The sequence below is a fragment of the Petromyzon marinus genome, chromosome 61 (genome assembly GCF_048934315.1).
Source record: "Petromyzon marinus isolate PM22_M1 ecotype Great Lakes invasive population chromosome 61, UKy_Petmar_22M1.pri1.0, whole genome shotgun sequence".
Classification (NCBI taxonomy): domain Eukaryota; kingdom Metazoa; phylum Chordata; class Hyperoartia; order Petromyzontiformes; family Petromyzontidae; genus Petromyzon; species Petromyzon marinus.
The window spans coordinates 1729488-1745259 of NC_133727.1; the positions used below are offsets into that span (position 1 = coordinate 1729488).

The following is a 15772-nucleotide window of genomic DNA, read 5'->3' on the forward strand; positions in this document are numbered from 1 at the left end:
GCATCCGGTGCAGTGTGCTAACGTGAGAGCCGTGGGCAATATCGCCGGTGGCGATTATCTGCATCGATTGTGCCGGGTTGAGGAGGGGTTGACAACACACTTCATTGAACGCGGCGATGTGACCCCACCCCCCTGCCCCCCCCCCCCCAAATAAATAAATCACGAATCGTAATCGTGGGGGGTTCCACGAACGGAACGGGTACGTTCGTGTATTGAACTTCTTCCGCGACGTTATGTAGCCAACCGCGCTGATCGGAGGTGTGGGAAAGAAAGTGGCAGGAGCCTCCCTTGAACGTCTCCCCGGGACTCGACCACGATGTTGACTCCCTCGCCTGGTCTACGGGAGGTCGTGGGTCCGACCCCGACACTGACGCCTGCTGTACATTTGGAGTTTGCGTATCTCTCTCTCTCTCTCTCATCGTCATCATGGTGGCTATGAGATGTTAACTACTTCACCTGGTCTACAGGAGGTCGTAGGTTCGATCCCGCCCCTGACGCCTGCTGCTGTATATTTGGAGTCTGCGTGTCTCTCTCCGTGGTGAGATGTTAACCACCTCGCCTGGTCTACAGGAGGTCGTGGGTTTGATCCCACCCCAGACGCCTGCTGCTCTATATTTGGGAGTTTGCGTGTCTCTCTCTGTGGTGAGAAGTTAACTATCTCGCCTGGTCTACAGGAGGTCGCGTGTTGATTTTGTCTCCGCGTCCTCGGGTTTTCCCCAACACATTTATAATCGACGTCACAGCGTTTAGAGTGTTTGGCTGCTGTACATTTCGACGTGACGATGACGGGCAACTTCGCTGAGCTGCCATTTGTGGTCGGAGCTACATAGCTACAGAGAGCCACACGGCTCAGTGGGCCTTACCTGGTCAAAGAAAAAAGCAGTTTCGTTGAACAAAAATTGTCAAATCAGCGGCTTATGTCCGGCCTTGGAACGAAAACGGCGCTTTCAGATGTGCTTCTGCGGCCGTCTGGAACGCTCTTCCTTGCGATGTTCGGAAGCCGCTTTGCAATTTTAAATCATCATCTTGATGGGAAAAGGACATTTCTTCAGAACTGGTGCTTGCATTCTTTAGTTCGTTGGGGGAGATCAACGGTGGCTCTCTATGCGAGATGCACCCCGGGTTAAGAAGAAGAACCACTGCCTCCAGTCGAACAGAAGAGAGATCCATCATACGGTTTTATTTTGGGTTAGATCACGTAAATAAAAATGCGTCGTTACACCCGCCACCACTCGACACAGCCAATCGGTAAGGTTTGTCACGTAAACAGAACGTGACAAGTCGTTACTAGTACAGCACTACACCGGTTGTGTGTTGGAGAGCAAAGCCACAACATTGACAATCTTCAGTACGACGTTTCGCCGGTAATCACAACAACCGGCATCATCAGGCGACAGGCGAGAGATGTCAGCCAATCAGAGAGCCCGGATTGTGACTCGTCGTACTCGCACGCAGCCAATCGGCGCGAGCGACGTCGACCGCTACGAGCGGCCCCGCGGTCTCCAGCGGAGCGGCCTCGACTGCCTGGGTCCTGCGCCTCCATCACGACTCGTGAAGTCGCGGTGGTGATGATGGCAGTGGTGATGATAGTGGTGTGGGTCATGGTGGTGATGATGGTAGTGTTGATACTGATGGTGGTGATGATGGTAGTTATGATGGTAGTGGTGCGGGTCATGGTGGTGATGATGGTAGTGTTGATACTGATGGTGGTGATGATGGTAGTGGTGATGATAGTGGTGTGGGTCATGGTGATGATGATGGTAGTGTTGATACTGATGGTGGTGATGATGGTAGTGGTGATGATAGTGGTGTGGGTCATGGTGGTGATGATGGTAGTGTTGATACTGATGGTGGTGATGATGGTAGTTATGATGGTAGTGGTGCGGGTCATGGTGATGATGGTAGAGTTGAAACTGATGGTGGTGATGATGGTAGTGTTGATACTGATGGTGGTGATGATGGTAGTTATGATGGTAGTGGTGCGGGTCATGGTGATGATGGTAGAGTTGAAACTGATGGTGGTGATGATGGTAGTGATGATACTGATGGTGGTGATGATGGTAGTTATGATGGTAGTGGTGCGGGTCATGGTGATGATGGTAGAGTTGAAACTGATGGTGGTGATGATGGTAGTGATGATACTGATAGCGGTGATGATGGTAGTGGTAGTGATGATGATAGTGGTGCCGGTCATGTTGATGATGATGGTAGTGTTGATACTGATGGTGGTGATGATGGTAGTGGCGGTAATGATGATGACGGTAATGATAATGATAGTGATAATCATGGTGATGACTGTGATGATGATGATGATGGTGGTACTGTGTGGGTAGTTGTCGTAGTCGTCACGTTGATGATTTCTGTCCACTCGGTCACCGACGACTCAAATCACAACGCGAACATTTTCCATCAATAATTTTCGCGAATAACGCAATCAACACTGCTCCTATTGGGGGGGGGGAGGGGGGGGAGGGGGGTAGACCCCTCTGAAGTGGGGGCCCTTGTGGGACAGGTGCCCCCCCCACCACTACCCATCAGGCTAGCGGACACCACTGACTCACGTGACGCATTCTATTGAGACACCGAGTGTGGAGGCGATCGCCTCCGGCCTCCTGGCATCGTCGGAAGACGGAACCCACAAAAATAAAGCACGTGGCTTCTCGACCAATCAGAGGCGTGGGTTGCTGCCGTGTGACGACCCATGACGCGTGGGGGCCCGTAGCGGAAGGGCTTCGTTTTCCCGTGAGCAACCTTAGCCCGGCTCGACTCCGGTAAACCAGATCGCATCTGTCCGTTGCATCGCCCCAGCCAAGACGGTGTCACCAAGGCGTGGTCTGCTGCCCAGTGGTTGGGATAACCCGATAGAAACGCTACAAAAAGAAAGGAATGGCACGCTCGGAGTTTTTTTGTGGGTTACGTCTTCTGCCAGCAAGGGGGGGGCGGTAGCGAGGGGAGGGAGGCGGTGGGGTGGGGGGGCATACCATGTGGGGGGCATACCACGTGGGGACAGTGGGGGGCTCGCATAGACCTGGGCTATGACCAGAGCCATCCCCGAGGGTACACGGTGAATCAGGGCGACTGCCCCAGGCCCTGCGCTTTGGGGGTACCCCACGCTTCGACGTCACGTTGTCAGATGTAATACTTCCGGTTTAGTTTGAAGGCGGCCCTGGCTATGACCCATTCCTCTTCCTCATAGTGCACATGTACAGTCCCCCCGCATTCTCAATCCGCTGCTGGATGAGGTCCTCCCCACGCCATGCTGATCGTAGTGGAGGGGGGGGGGGGGGATTTCTTGAATTTGTTTGAAGCCAGAGTGCACTGCGTCGCCTTAAGATTTGTCGTAAGTCTCGTAAGGCTACAATTGTCGCACAATCGTGAACCGTCGTAAAATAAAACGGCGCATAAGTCCAAGGAAATATGGGCGTTGAGAGACCTCAGTGCCTGTGAGTTTAAGAACGGTCACTCGGGAGCGTGTATTCCACTCCCACTGTACCAGCCAATTACCTTCCGGGAAGATAACCCCACCCCCATGCAATATGGCCGTCGTTACATCTCCCCCTCAGGCAACATGGCCACCATGACGCCCCCCATGCAATATGGCCGTCGTTACATCCCCCCCCTCAGGCAACATGGCCACCATGACGTCCCCCATGCAACATGGCCGTGGTATATTCACGGCATCAACGTTGATGATATTCGTTATGAATGTTGCGAATTATGAATCTCATTTCATTACGTCGTGCTATGAATGGCTATTTAGTTACAATTGACGTGCGAGTGGTCCTGACCGCTTCGAAGATCTCTGCTGGCTTTACGATGCAGAAACGTCGCGACATCCGTAGCTTATGAACGTACGACAAATCCGCGGCGGGTCCTAAGGCGTCCTTGCACTCTGCATTCCGCGTCCTGTTGTACAAAATCCAATCTCGGGCCCTGTCCGGAGCCACCCACGTTCCCACCGCGGACCGCGACCGCCCCTGCCCCCCCTGGGCCCCGAACGAGCATTATTCTTAAAATATAAACAGGCACAACCGCGTACGCTACCTCGTCTAATCAATGACAACATCCGTACGTTTTTTTTTAAATCGCGATTCCTTTTTTTTTCAAACACAGCTTGTTTGTTTCGTTTAGTTTTCGTAAGAAACAGAACCGCGCAACCGGAGCAATAAAGAGTGTCCGGACGGATTCCAGGCGGAAACGATTCCAAATGGATCACAAAACAGCGGTGATGCTGGGCGCAAGCAACCCCAGCGAAAGCGTTGGGGTCCCAAGTAACTCAAGGGAGACCCCCCCCCTCCTCCCCTTCCCTACCCCCCACACTCCACCATAAAAACAAGCGACTAAAATATCGGGACAAAATTCTAATTCTAATAAACGTAACGAGATTAATTTGACACGGACGCGCCGATTCACCCGTCTCTCACCTCCATCTCTGGTCTAACCTCACGCATTTCACGACCTCTCTGTGTCTCGCCTACGTCTCTTCAGTTATCTCGCTAGGAGAGGGGAGGGAGGGGGGGGGGGGGGCTTTGTTCCCTGACTAGGGGACCCCCTGCCTCACAGGGCCAGCACCACCGCTGCTTCCAAGTGGAAGTTTCACCACCAAAAGGGTGGAGGAGGAAGAGGAGCAGGAGTAGGATGAGAGGACAGAAAGATGAGGAGAGAAAGAGGGAGGGAGGGAGAAGGAAGTGGAGAAAAAAGGTGGGACAGGAGGAGGGAGAGACGAGGTGAAAGAGGAGGAGGTGGGAGAACGACGGAGAAGGGAGCAGCTCGGGAGGGGGAGTTTAAAAACTAGCACTGTACAAACGGGGAGGCAGTGCGGAGGTCGGCGAGAACGACTCCAAACCCGGCGTCCGCGCCTCCGCTACCCCCACCGCTTTGTCCACATCTGTGCGAGCAGTTGCGCAAAACATCAAGGGGGCGTGTATGGATGGATGGGGCTCTGGCCCCGCCCCTTCCCTGGGTAGCACCGCCCCCACTCCCACTTCACCCCCACCGCCAGGCCCCACCCACCCCCACCCCACCCCCACCCCATCCCTTCTGCTCATCAGGATCGTAACAACCCAGTGGCCGCCAGTTGCCCAATATTAACCTGTGGCGCGTCGTGAGTACACGCCAAGACGACCCCAGCGCCTTCCGCGTCAATAACAATAACAACACTGTGTGTGTGTGTGTGCTTGTGACCTCAAAAGGAGGGGGGACAACAGCCATGCGTGATAGGCGACGTTTCGGGCAATAGCCCTTCTTCATAGCGCACGAACTGAGAGGCCAGAGGCCCTATTGCGCGAGAGTGTCACGTGGTGGCGTCCCTCTCGACCCTGAGAGGCAACTCGCTCGCTCAGATGTGGACCCAGCCGAACGCGCGGATAGCATCGCATTTATCGAACCCTGTTATCTGGAATTCTCACGTTTAACCGCATTTACTGAACCCTGTTATCTGGAATTCTCACGTTTAACCGCATTTACTGAACCCTGTTATCTGGAATTCTCACGTTTAACCGCATTTACTGAACCCTGTTATCTAGAATTCTCACGTTTAACCGCATTTACTGAACCCTGTTATCTGGAATTCTCACGTTTAACCGCATTTACTGAACCCTGTTATCTGAACGCTCCCGATTGACCGCAGTTACTGAACCCTGTTATCTGAATGCTCCCGATTGACCGCAGTTACTGAACCCTGTTATCTGAATGCTCCCGATTAACAGCATTTACTAAAACCTGTTGTTAGGAATGCTCCCGTTTAACCGCATTTACTGAACCCTCTGAAATGGAATGCTCCTGTTTATACGGATTTACTGAACCCTGGTATCTGGATGCTCTCGTTTAACCACATTTACTGAATCCTGTTATCTGGAATGCTCCCATTTAACCGGATTTACTGAACCCTGTTATCTAGAATGCTCCCGTTCAATCACGTTTACATAATCCTGTTATCTGGAATGCTTCCGTTTAATCAGATTTACAAAACCCTGTTATCTGGAATGCTCCCGTTTATCCACATTAACTGAACCCTGTTATTGGGAATTCTCCCATTTAACCACATTTACTAAACTCTGTTCGATGGAATGCTCCCGGTCAATTGCATTTACTGAACTATGTTAAAGAGAATGCTCCTGTTTAACCACATTTGCTGAACCTTGTTGGATGGAATTCTCCCAATTAACCGCATTACTGAAACCTGTTACCAGGAATGCTCCCGTTTAACCACATTTACTGAACCCTGTAATATAAAATGCTTCCGTTTAACCACAAGCAACCCTGTTATGTAAATTCCCCTCCACGTTTAATCGCATGGAATGAACCCTGATATTGGGTACACGGACACACACACTCATACACACCTAGACACACAAAGACACACAGATACACACTCTAACACTCAGACACGCACCTGCACGCAATGTGACACATCCTTCAACACACACGCACACCTAACCAGCACACACACACACACACACCACGCACATACTGAGATGCTCATATGCACACGCACACTTACATACAGACACACACACACCCTGGGTCGTGATTCACATAGGTTTCTGGCGAATATTCCATCCTGTTCCGATGGAAAGCAAAGCCAGTCAATGCTACAGAACCAGCTATCATACATATACACACGCATACACACACGTGTATGTATATGTGTATGTGCCAAATGGATCAGAACCCTGCTTGGCTGGATTCGTCCATTCCTGATTGGCCAGCTTCATCCATTCGTGGGGGCTGGCATCGTGACATCACTCCGCCGTGGCCAGTGATAAGCTTCGCCCTGCCCTCACGCTGCGATTGGTTCGGTCAGTTCGAAGCCCCGATTGGTTGGCTCGGTTCACACGGGGCGGGGTTTGCGTCGTGGCTGAATCTCCCCCCCCCTGCCACCGCCCCCTGGCACCGCTCCCGCGCTGCGATTGGTTCACATTAACGGGGGGGCGGGGGGGGGCAAAGGCGGGGATCTGAGCTGTAGCCAATCCGCGAGCCGGGAGATTTCACCTGTCGGTTAGTCTCGCGGCCCCGGGTAAAATCGGGGGGCAGGGAGGGTGGGGTGGAGGAATCATCCCGAGAGTGAAAAATCCGCGGACGCCGTCACTGAGACGTGAAGAGCCACCGACAGCAACACACAACAACAACCACCCACCACCATCCACCACCACCAACCAACACCACCAACCACCACCCACCACCACCACCAACCACCACCCAAAATTGCTTGACCTGACTGACCTCTTCTCATTTGACACAACCTGAGCTAGTGGCAAATTCCCAATGGGGGGGGGGGGGGCGGGGGTTCCTGGAGGGGTGGGTGTGGAAGCGATGGGGTGATGAGGACGATGGCATCTTATAGATAATTATCCAGCGGGGCGGGGGGTTAATTAATAATTTCAGGGCTGCTTTTGACCTGGACCCCAGCTGGAGATGGAAATCCATCTACCTGTGTCCGATGAGTCACACACATGGTGGGTCAGAGGTCACAGTTGTGGTGAGGCACGTGGGTGGGTGGATGAGTGGTTGGGTGGGTGGTTAGGTGGGTGGCTGAGTGGGTAGCTACGTGGGTGGGTGGTTAGGTGGGTGGCTGAGTGGGTAGATGGTTGGGTTGGTGTGGGTGGATGAGTGGGTAGATGGTTGGGTTGGTGGGTGGGTGGGTGGCTGAGTGGGTGGTTGGTTGGGTTGGTGGGGCAGCTGAGTGGGTAAATGGTTGGGTTGGTGGGTGGCTGAGTGGGTAGATGGTTGGGTTGGTGGGTGGCTGAGTGGGTAGATGGTTGGGTTGGTGGGTGGCTGAGTGGGTAGATGGTTGGGTTGGTGGGTGGCTGACTGGGTGGATGGTTGTGTTGGTGGGTGGCTGAATGGGTAGATGGTTGGGTTGGTGGGTGGCTGAGTGGGTGGTCGGGCGGGTTGGTGGGTGGCTGACTGGGTGTATGGTTGGGTTGGTGGGTGGATGGTTGGGTTGGTGGGTGGCTGAGTGGGTGGATGGTTGGGTTGGTGGGTGGCTGATGAGGTGGATGGTGGGGGTGATGGGGTGGTCGCGTGGATTTCTCTCCGGGTCCTCCGGTTTCCCCCTCCATGTTTAGAATCAACGTCACGCGTTTAAGAGTTTTTGGCTGCTGCTATGAATCCCCACGTGTTTACGACGACGATGACGACGATGGTGACGACCATGATGACGACCATGATGACGATGAAGCCGCCCACTTCGTTGTGAGCTGTCATTTGTGGTGGCCAGGGTCGCGACATAGCTCAGAATGGGGGGGGGGGCCTTACCTGGTCAAATATCAACAAAAGTTTAGTTTAGAAGGTCGAAGGTCGACAAGAACGGTCTGTGGATCAGGGGGGTGGGTGACGAGGGGAGATGGTGAGGGGGGGGGCTAGGGGGGGGTGGCGAGGGTGGGCGGGGCGAGGGGGGCGGGGCGAGGGGGGCGTGGCTAGCAGGGCAGGGCGAGTGGGGGCGTGGCGAGGGGGCGTGGCGAGGGGGGGCCTGGCGAGGGGGCGTGGCGAGGGGGGTGGCGAGCGGGGGCGTGGCGAGGGGGGCGTGGCGAGGGAGGCGTGGTGAGGGTCGGCCTGGCGAGGGGGCGTGGCGATGGGGGGCGTGGCGAGGGGGCGTGGCGAGGGGGGCGTGGCGAGAGAGGGGGGGCGTGGCGAGAGAGGGGGGTGGGTCTAGGCGTAGGCGTTGAGCCGCTCCTTGGAGCGTGCCGACTCCACCTCTCGTGGCTCCTGCTGCTGCTGCTGCTGCTGCTCGCGGGCGCGCAGCTCCTCGTGGCCCAGGCGGCGCAGGGCGCCAACAGCAGCCCAGTTGGCGGAGAGCGCCAGCAGGTAGTGCACCTGCAGGGGGGCGGGGGAGAGGGGAGGAGGAGGGACAGGACGGGGGAGGAGGGGGGAGGGGAGGGGTGGTGAGGGAGGAGGGGGTGAGAAGGGAGGAGGGGGGAGGAGAGGAGCGGAGGGTTAGGGAGGATGGAGGGTTAGGGAGGATGGAGGGTTAGGGAGGATGGAGGGTTAGGGAGGATGGAGGGTTAGGGAGGATGGAGGGTTAGGGAGGATGGAGGGTTAGGGAGGATGGAGGGTTAGGGAGGATGGAGGGTTAGGGAGGATGGAGGGTTAGGGAGGATGGAGGGTTAGGGAGGATGGAGGGTTAGGGAGGATGGAGGGTTAGGGAGGATGGAGGGTTAGGGAGGATGGCGGACAGGACGGGGGAGGGACGGGGGAGGGACGGGTAGTGAGGAGGGAGGAGGTGGGTAAGGAGGAGGGGGGAGGAGGGAGGAGGTGGGTGAGGAGGAGGTGGGTGAGGAGGAGGGGGGTAGGGGGGATGGGCGGGTTAGGGAAGAGGAGGGAGGAGGTGGGTGGGAAGGAGGGGGGAGGAAAGAGGGGGGGGGGTATCATCATCCGCAGTTGCAACAGCAGTAGCATCGGTGTTGCCAGCATCATCAGCAGCATGGACGACTCTAAGGCGCAAGGAGGAGGAGCCAGAAACGAGCGTGAAGGCAGCAGCAGCAGTAGCTGCAGCAGCAGCTACTGCTGCAGCTGCTGCTGCCTTCACGCGGTGGTGATGAGCCAACCATTGCCCGAGCTCTGGGCTCCTCTATGCATGCTCAGATGTTACCGGTCAATTTGACGAGCGCTTTATACGCGTGGGGGGAAACCGGAGCGCCCGGGGTAAAACGCACGCGTGCGAGGGGGAAACGCTCGATCCCACACCGCCTTCTCCTCGCAGAGTCATGGGTAGGGAGGGACTTTCACAGCCCATCCGCGTGTGATCCACCAACCCTAGCTGCTGCTGTTGCCTCCACGGCGCTGGGTGAGTGGAGTCAGCAGTGTAGCCACCAGCAGAGTTTGACCCCTGGGTCAGGGTGCCCGTCTCGTGTGATGTAAATAGTTACTACGTAAGGAACGCACAATCAGGCGGAGAGCATCTCCAATGGGTATGGTCGTGGGGTTCATTAATGGCCCTGTTCTCCGTGGGATTCATCATGACGATGTTGATACTGCTGCTGCTGATGATGATGCTACTGATGATAATGATGCGACTGATGATGATATTGATACTGCTGCTGATGATAATGTTGATACTGCTGATGCTGCTGGCGATGATGCTACTGATGATGATGCTGTTGCTTCTAATGGCACTGATCATTACGATGGGGCTGCTGATGATGATGATGATGCTGCTGATGATGATGCTGATGCTAACTCTCATGATCTTAACCATCACCCTCACCAAAGGTGCAGTGTGTGCGGGGTGGGAATGTGGAGTGGAGGGTGCCCGAGGTTGGGGCCTCAGTGGGGGGCGAAGGGGGTTAGGAATTGGGGGGCCGTGGGGGGCTGGAGAGGCGGTGGGGGCCGTTACCATGGCGATGACAGTCGCTGCAGCACCGGCACATGCCACGATGTAGAGGCTGTAGGTGAGCTTGAACTGAGAACACAAAGACAAAGATCCCCCGTGTAGCCTTAACAGACTTGTCGGGGCAAGTGCTGTTAGCGAGTAGCGAGCGCCTACAAAGGCCGGCACGGCGCACGAGGGGGTGGGTGGCCAGCACCGCGCCCGGCCGCCTTTGTCTCCCCAGTGGCGATGTTTACTGCACGCCACACCAGGTACTCATTTGAGGCTGAGTCGACCTAGGGGAGGCCCATGACCGTTTCAGAAAATCGTCACCGGTGAAGTTGGTCGTGAGCGGGAATCGAACTCGGGTCGCCGGGTTCAGAGCGCAGCTACACGTGTAGTAGCTACTACACGTGTAGTAGCTGCTACTACACGTGTAGTAGCTACTATATAGTAGTATGTGTAGTAGCTACTATATAGTAGTATGTGTAGTAGCTACACATACTACTATAGTAGTATGTGTACTATATAGTAGCTACTACATGACATGTGTACTATATATGTGTGTAGTGTGTATGTGTGTAGTGCAATTCCGATAATCGGGCACTGGCTCACAGCACTTGCCCCCCCACCGTGTGTGGGCTACACGAGGGGAGGGGGCTTTGTCTTTGTGGGTGTTCACCGTCTGGGAGTTGCAGAGATTGGCCAGGTCAGCGTCGCACAGCCGCCCTGTGCTGACGTTCCACGGGATGATCCCTGCGCAACCATCGTCATCATCATCATAATTAACGTCATCAGCATCATCATCATTAACATCATCAGCATCATCATCATCAACATCATCATCATCATTAACATCATCATAAACATCATCAGCATCATCATCATTAACATCATCAGCATCATCATCATTAACATCATCAGCATCATCATCATCATTAACATCATCAGCATCATCATCATTAACATCATCAGCAGCATCATCATCATCATCATCAGCATCATCATCAACATCATCAGCATCATCATCATTAACGTCATCAGCATCATCATCATTAACATCATCAGCATCATCATCATTAACGTCATCAGCATCATCATCATTAACATCATCAGCATCATCATCATCAACATCATCAGCATCATCATCATTAACGTCATCAGCATCATCATCATTAACATCATCAGCATCATCAACATCATCAGCATCATCATCATCATCAACATCATTATCATCATCATCATTAACGTCATCAGCATCATCATCATTAACATCATCAGCATCATCATTAACATCATCAGCATCATCATTAACATCATCAGCATCATCATCATTAACATCATTAGCATCATCATCATCAACATCATCAGCATCATCATCATTAACATCATCAGCATCATCAACATCATCAGCATCATCATCATTAACATCATCAGCATCATCATCATCAACATCATCAGCATCATCATCATTAACATCATCAGCATCATTAACATCATCAGCATCATCATCATTAACATCATCAGCATCATCATCATTAACATCATCATCATTAACATCATCAGCATCATCATCATTAACATCATCAGCATCATCATCATCATTAACATCATCAGCATCATCATCATTAACATCATCAGCATCATCATCATTAACATCATCAGCATCATCATCATTAACATCATCATCATCATCATTAACATCATCAGCATCATCATCATCATTAACATCATCAGCATCATCATCATTAACATCATCAGCATCATCATCATTAACATCAGCATCATCATCAGTTTAACACGTAGTCGGCTTTTGCGCCCAATGTAACCCATAATCGAGGTGTTTTGGGGGGGTGAGATTGTGTGAATATATAGATGTGTGTCGTGAAACCCGCCACCACCCGACACAGCCAACTAGCGAGGTTTGTCCTCATATTTGAGTACTCAGATTGTTGTGGACTACAACACACAACTGTGCTGTACTAGTATACTACACTACACTATACACTACTACTATACACTAGTGCTGTACTAGTATACTACACTATACACTAGTGTACTAGTATACTACACTATACACTACTACTATACACTACACTATACACTACACTATACACTACTACTATACACTAGTGCTGTACTAGTATACTACACTATACACTAGTGTACTAGTATACTACACTATACTCTAGTGTACTAGTATACTACACTATACTCTAGTGTACTAGTATACTACACTATACTCTAGTGTACTAGTATACTACACTATACACTACACTATACACTACTACTATACGCTAGTGCTGTACTAGTATACTACACTATACACTAGTGTACTAGTACACTACACTATACTCTAGTGTACTAGTATACTACACTATACACTACACTATACACTACACTATACACTACACTATACACTACACTATACACTAGTGCTGTACTAGTATACTACACTATACTCTAGTGTACTAGTATACTACACTATACTCTAGTGTACTAGTATACTACACTATACTCTAGTGTACTAGTATACTACACTATACTCTACTACTATACACTACACTATACACTACACTATACACTACTACTATACACTACACTATACACTACTACTATACACTACACTATACACTACACTATACACTACTACTATACACTAGTGCTGTACTAGTATACTACACTATACACTAAACTATATACTACACACTAGTGCTGTACTAGTATACTACACTATACACTACTACTATACACTACACTATACACTACACTATACACTACTACTATACACTAGTGATGTACTAGTATACTACACTATACACTACACTATACACTACACACTAGTGCTGTACTAGTATACTACACTATACACTACACTATACACTAGTGCTGTACTAGTATACTACACTATACACTACACACTAGTGCTGTACTAGTATACTACACTATACACTACACTATACACTAGTGCTGTACTAGTATACTACACTATACATTACACTATACACTGCACAATACACTAGTGCTGTACTAGTACACTACACTATACACTACACTATACACTAGTGCTGTACTAGTATACTACACTATACACTGCACTATACACTAGTGCTGTACTAGTATACTACACTATACACTACACTATACACTACACTATACACTAGTGCTGTACTAGTACACTATACACTACACTATACACTAGTACTGTACTGGTATACTACACTATACAATACACTATACACTAGTGCTGTACTAGTATACTACACTATACACTGCACTACACACTAGTACTGTACTGGTATACTACACTATACAATACACTATACACTACACTATACACTAGTGCTGTACTAGTAACTAAATTGTCATGCTCTGTATACGTGACAAACTCCTTACTAGTTGGCTGTGTCGGGTGGTGGCGGGTTTAACGACACAACATTTAGATATTCACGTGATCTAACCACCCTCCCCAAAAACCTGTATTATGGCTAACATCATTATCATCAACATCATCAGCGTCATTAACATCATCAACATCACTGTTATCATCGTCGTCGTCAACATCATCAGCACCAACAACATCAACATGAGCATCGTTAAAGCCACCACTATCACAACAGCTATCATCACCTGGGTTCGATTCCCAACTCGGGCACCTTCCTGTGCGTAGTCTGTTGCGTTCTCTCTCCCCCTGGTCGGCAATGGGTTTCCTCCCATAGCCAAAACCCACACCCACAGTGGAACTGCTATTGGCCAAAAGCACATCCCCGAAATCAATGCTGAACAAGAAATGCCCCCTGCAAATCACTGAGTTGGGACCTCACGGCAGCAGAATCGCTCCCCCTCTCCCCCCCCCCCCCCCCACTGTGCAAACTTGGCAGGACCCCCCTCGATGTCTAGGAGATGTTAACTACCTCGCCTGGTCTACAGGAGGTCGTGGGTTCAATCCCGACCCTGTCGCCTGCTGTATATTTGGAGTTTGCGTGTCTCTCTCTCTCCGTGGTGAGATGTTAACTACCTCACCTGGTCTACAGGAGGTCGTGGGTTCAATCACGACCCTGTCGCCTGCTGTATATTTGGAGTTTGCGTGTCTCTCTCTCTCCGTGGTGAGATGTTAACTACCTCACCTGGTCTACAGGAGGTCGTGGGTTCAATCACGACCCTGTCGCCTGCTGTATATTTGGAGTTTGTGTGTCTCTCTGTCTCCGTGGTGAGATGTTAACTGCCTCGCCTGGTATACAGGAGGTCGTGGGTTCCATCCCGACCCTGACGCCTGCTGTATATTTGGAGTTTGTGTGTCTCTCTGTCTCCGTGGTGAGATGTTAACTACCTCGCCTGGTCTACAGGAGGTCGTGGGTTTGATGCAGACCCTGACGCCTGCTGTATATTTGGGAGTTTGCGTGTCTCTCTCTCTCTCCGTGGTGAGATGTTAACTACCTCGCCTGGTCTACAGGAGGTCGTGGGTTTGACGCAGACCCTGATGCCTGCTGCTGTATATTTGGAGTGTGCGTGTCTCTCTCTCCCCGTGGTACCGCGTGGATTTGTCTCCGGGCCCTCCGGTGTCCCCCCCCCCCCCACATTTAGAATCGACGTCGCGTGCGTTGTAGAGCATTTGGCAGCTGCTACGAATGTCCACGTGGTGGTGATGATGACGATGGTGACAAGCCGCCACTTTGTTGAGCTGTCATTCGTGATGGCCCAGGTTCAAGCTCTTAAGGCTAATGGTTACTCCGACTAAACAATCCGCAAAGCTATCACTCCAACCGTGAAGAAAGAGACCCTCTTTAAGAGCCTTTCAAAACCATCACTTTACCCTACATTGCGGGGATCACAAAAAAGATCTCCAAAATAAACACAAGATCCAGGTCCGATTCAACACATTACATAAAATCTGCGATCTGTTTCCGTCTGTAAAAGATGTGGTTCCAGACATACATTACCCGGGCGTCTACAAACTAAGTTACCTCTGTGGTAGCAGCTACATTGGAGAAACCAAACGACATATCTCGGACCGCATACGTGAACATAAAGCAGACTTGAAACACGGTAGGACGAACACCTCGGCCGTGGCAGATCACTGTTATAATTCATTAGGCTCACATGACATTGACTTCTCCAAGACAGAGGTTCTTTGCAAGCCATCTGGCTACCATGAGAGATTCGTTCATGAGGCTATCCACATATACAAACACAGAGACAATTTCAACCGAGAAGATGGATTCTGGCTTAGCAATCATTGGAAGGATTTAATAAACCATTTCGGGTCTTAATTGATTGTTCATGCTTACGGTGGCTTTCAGACCGCATCCATTATTTTCGTCTCCCCCCTCCTCTTTTCTGAACATAGATGGACTCGTCCATCTGAACAAACTGTCAAATCGCTCTCCGTGGTGCTAACGTTAAAAAACACCCGCCACTTTTTTCAAAATTTCTTGCTGTGGTTTTCACACCTGATGATGATTG

The 15772-nt window shown here is 51.1% G+C and overlaps 1 protein-coding gene across 2 annotated transcripts in view; it reads right to left on the bottom strand.

Moving 5' to 3' along the window:
- Nucleotides 1-1156: 1156 nt before the first annotated feature.
- LOC116955775 (neuronal membrane glycoprotein M6-b-like) overlaps nucleotides 1157-15772 on the bottom strand; it is a 60309-nt gene continuing 45693 nt past the window's right edge. For both annotated transcript variants that reach the window (XM_032977097.2, XM_032977095.2), the window contains exons 5-7: nucleotides 10992-11065; nucleotides 10337-10402; nucleotides 1157-8817 (exon numbers count right to left, since the gene is read on the bottom strand). In XM_032977097.2, coding sequence (XP_032832988.2) covers nucleotides 8653-8817; nucleotides 10337-10402; nucleotides 10992-11065 — 305 coding nt within the window. In that variant the 3' untranslated portion in view covers nucleotides 1157-8652. The remainder of the gene's footprint in view (nucleotides 8818-10336; nucleotides 10403-10991; nucleotides 11066-15772) is intronic.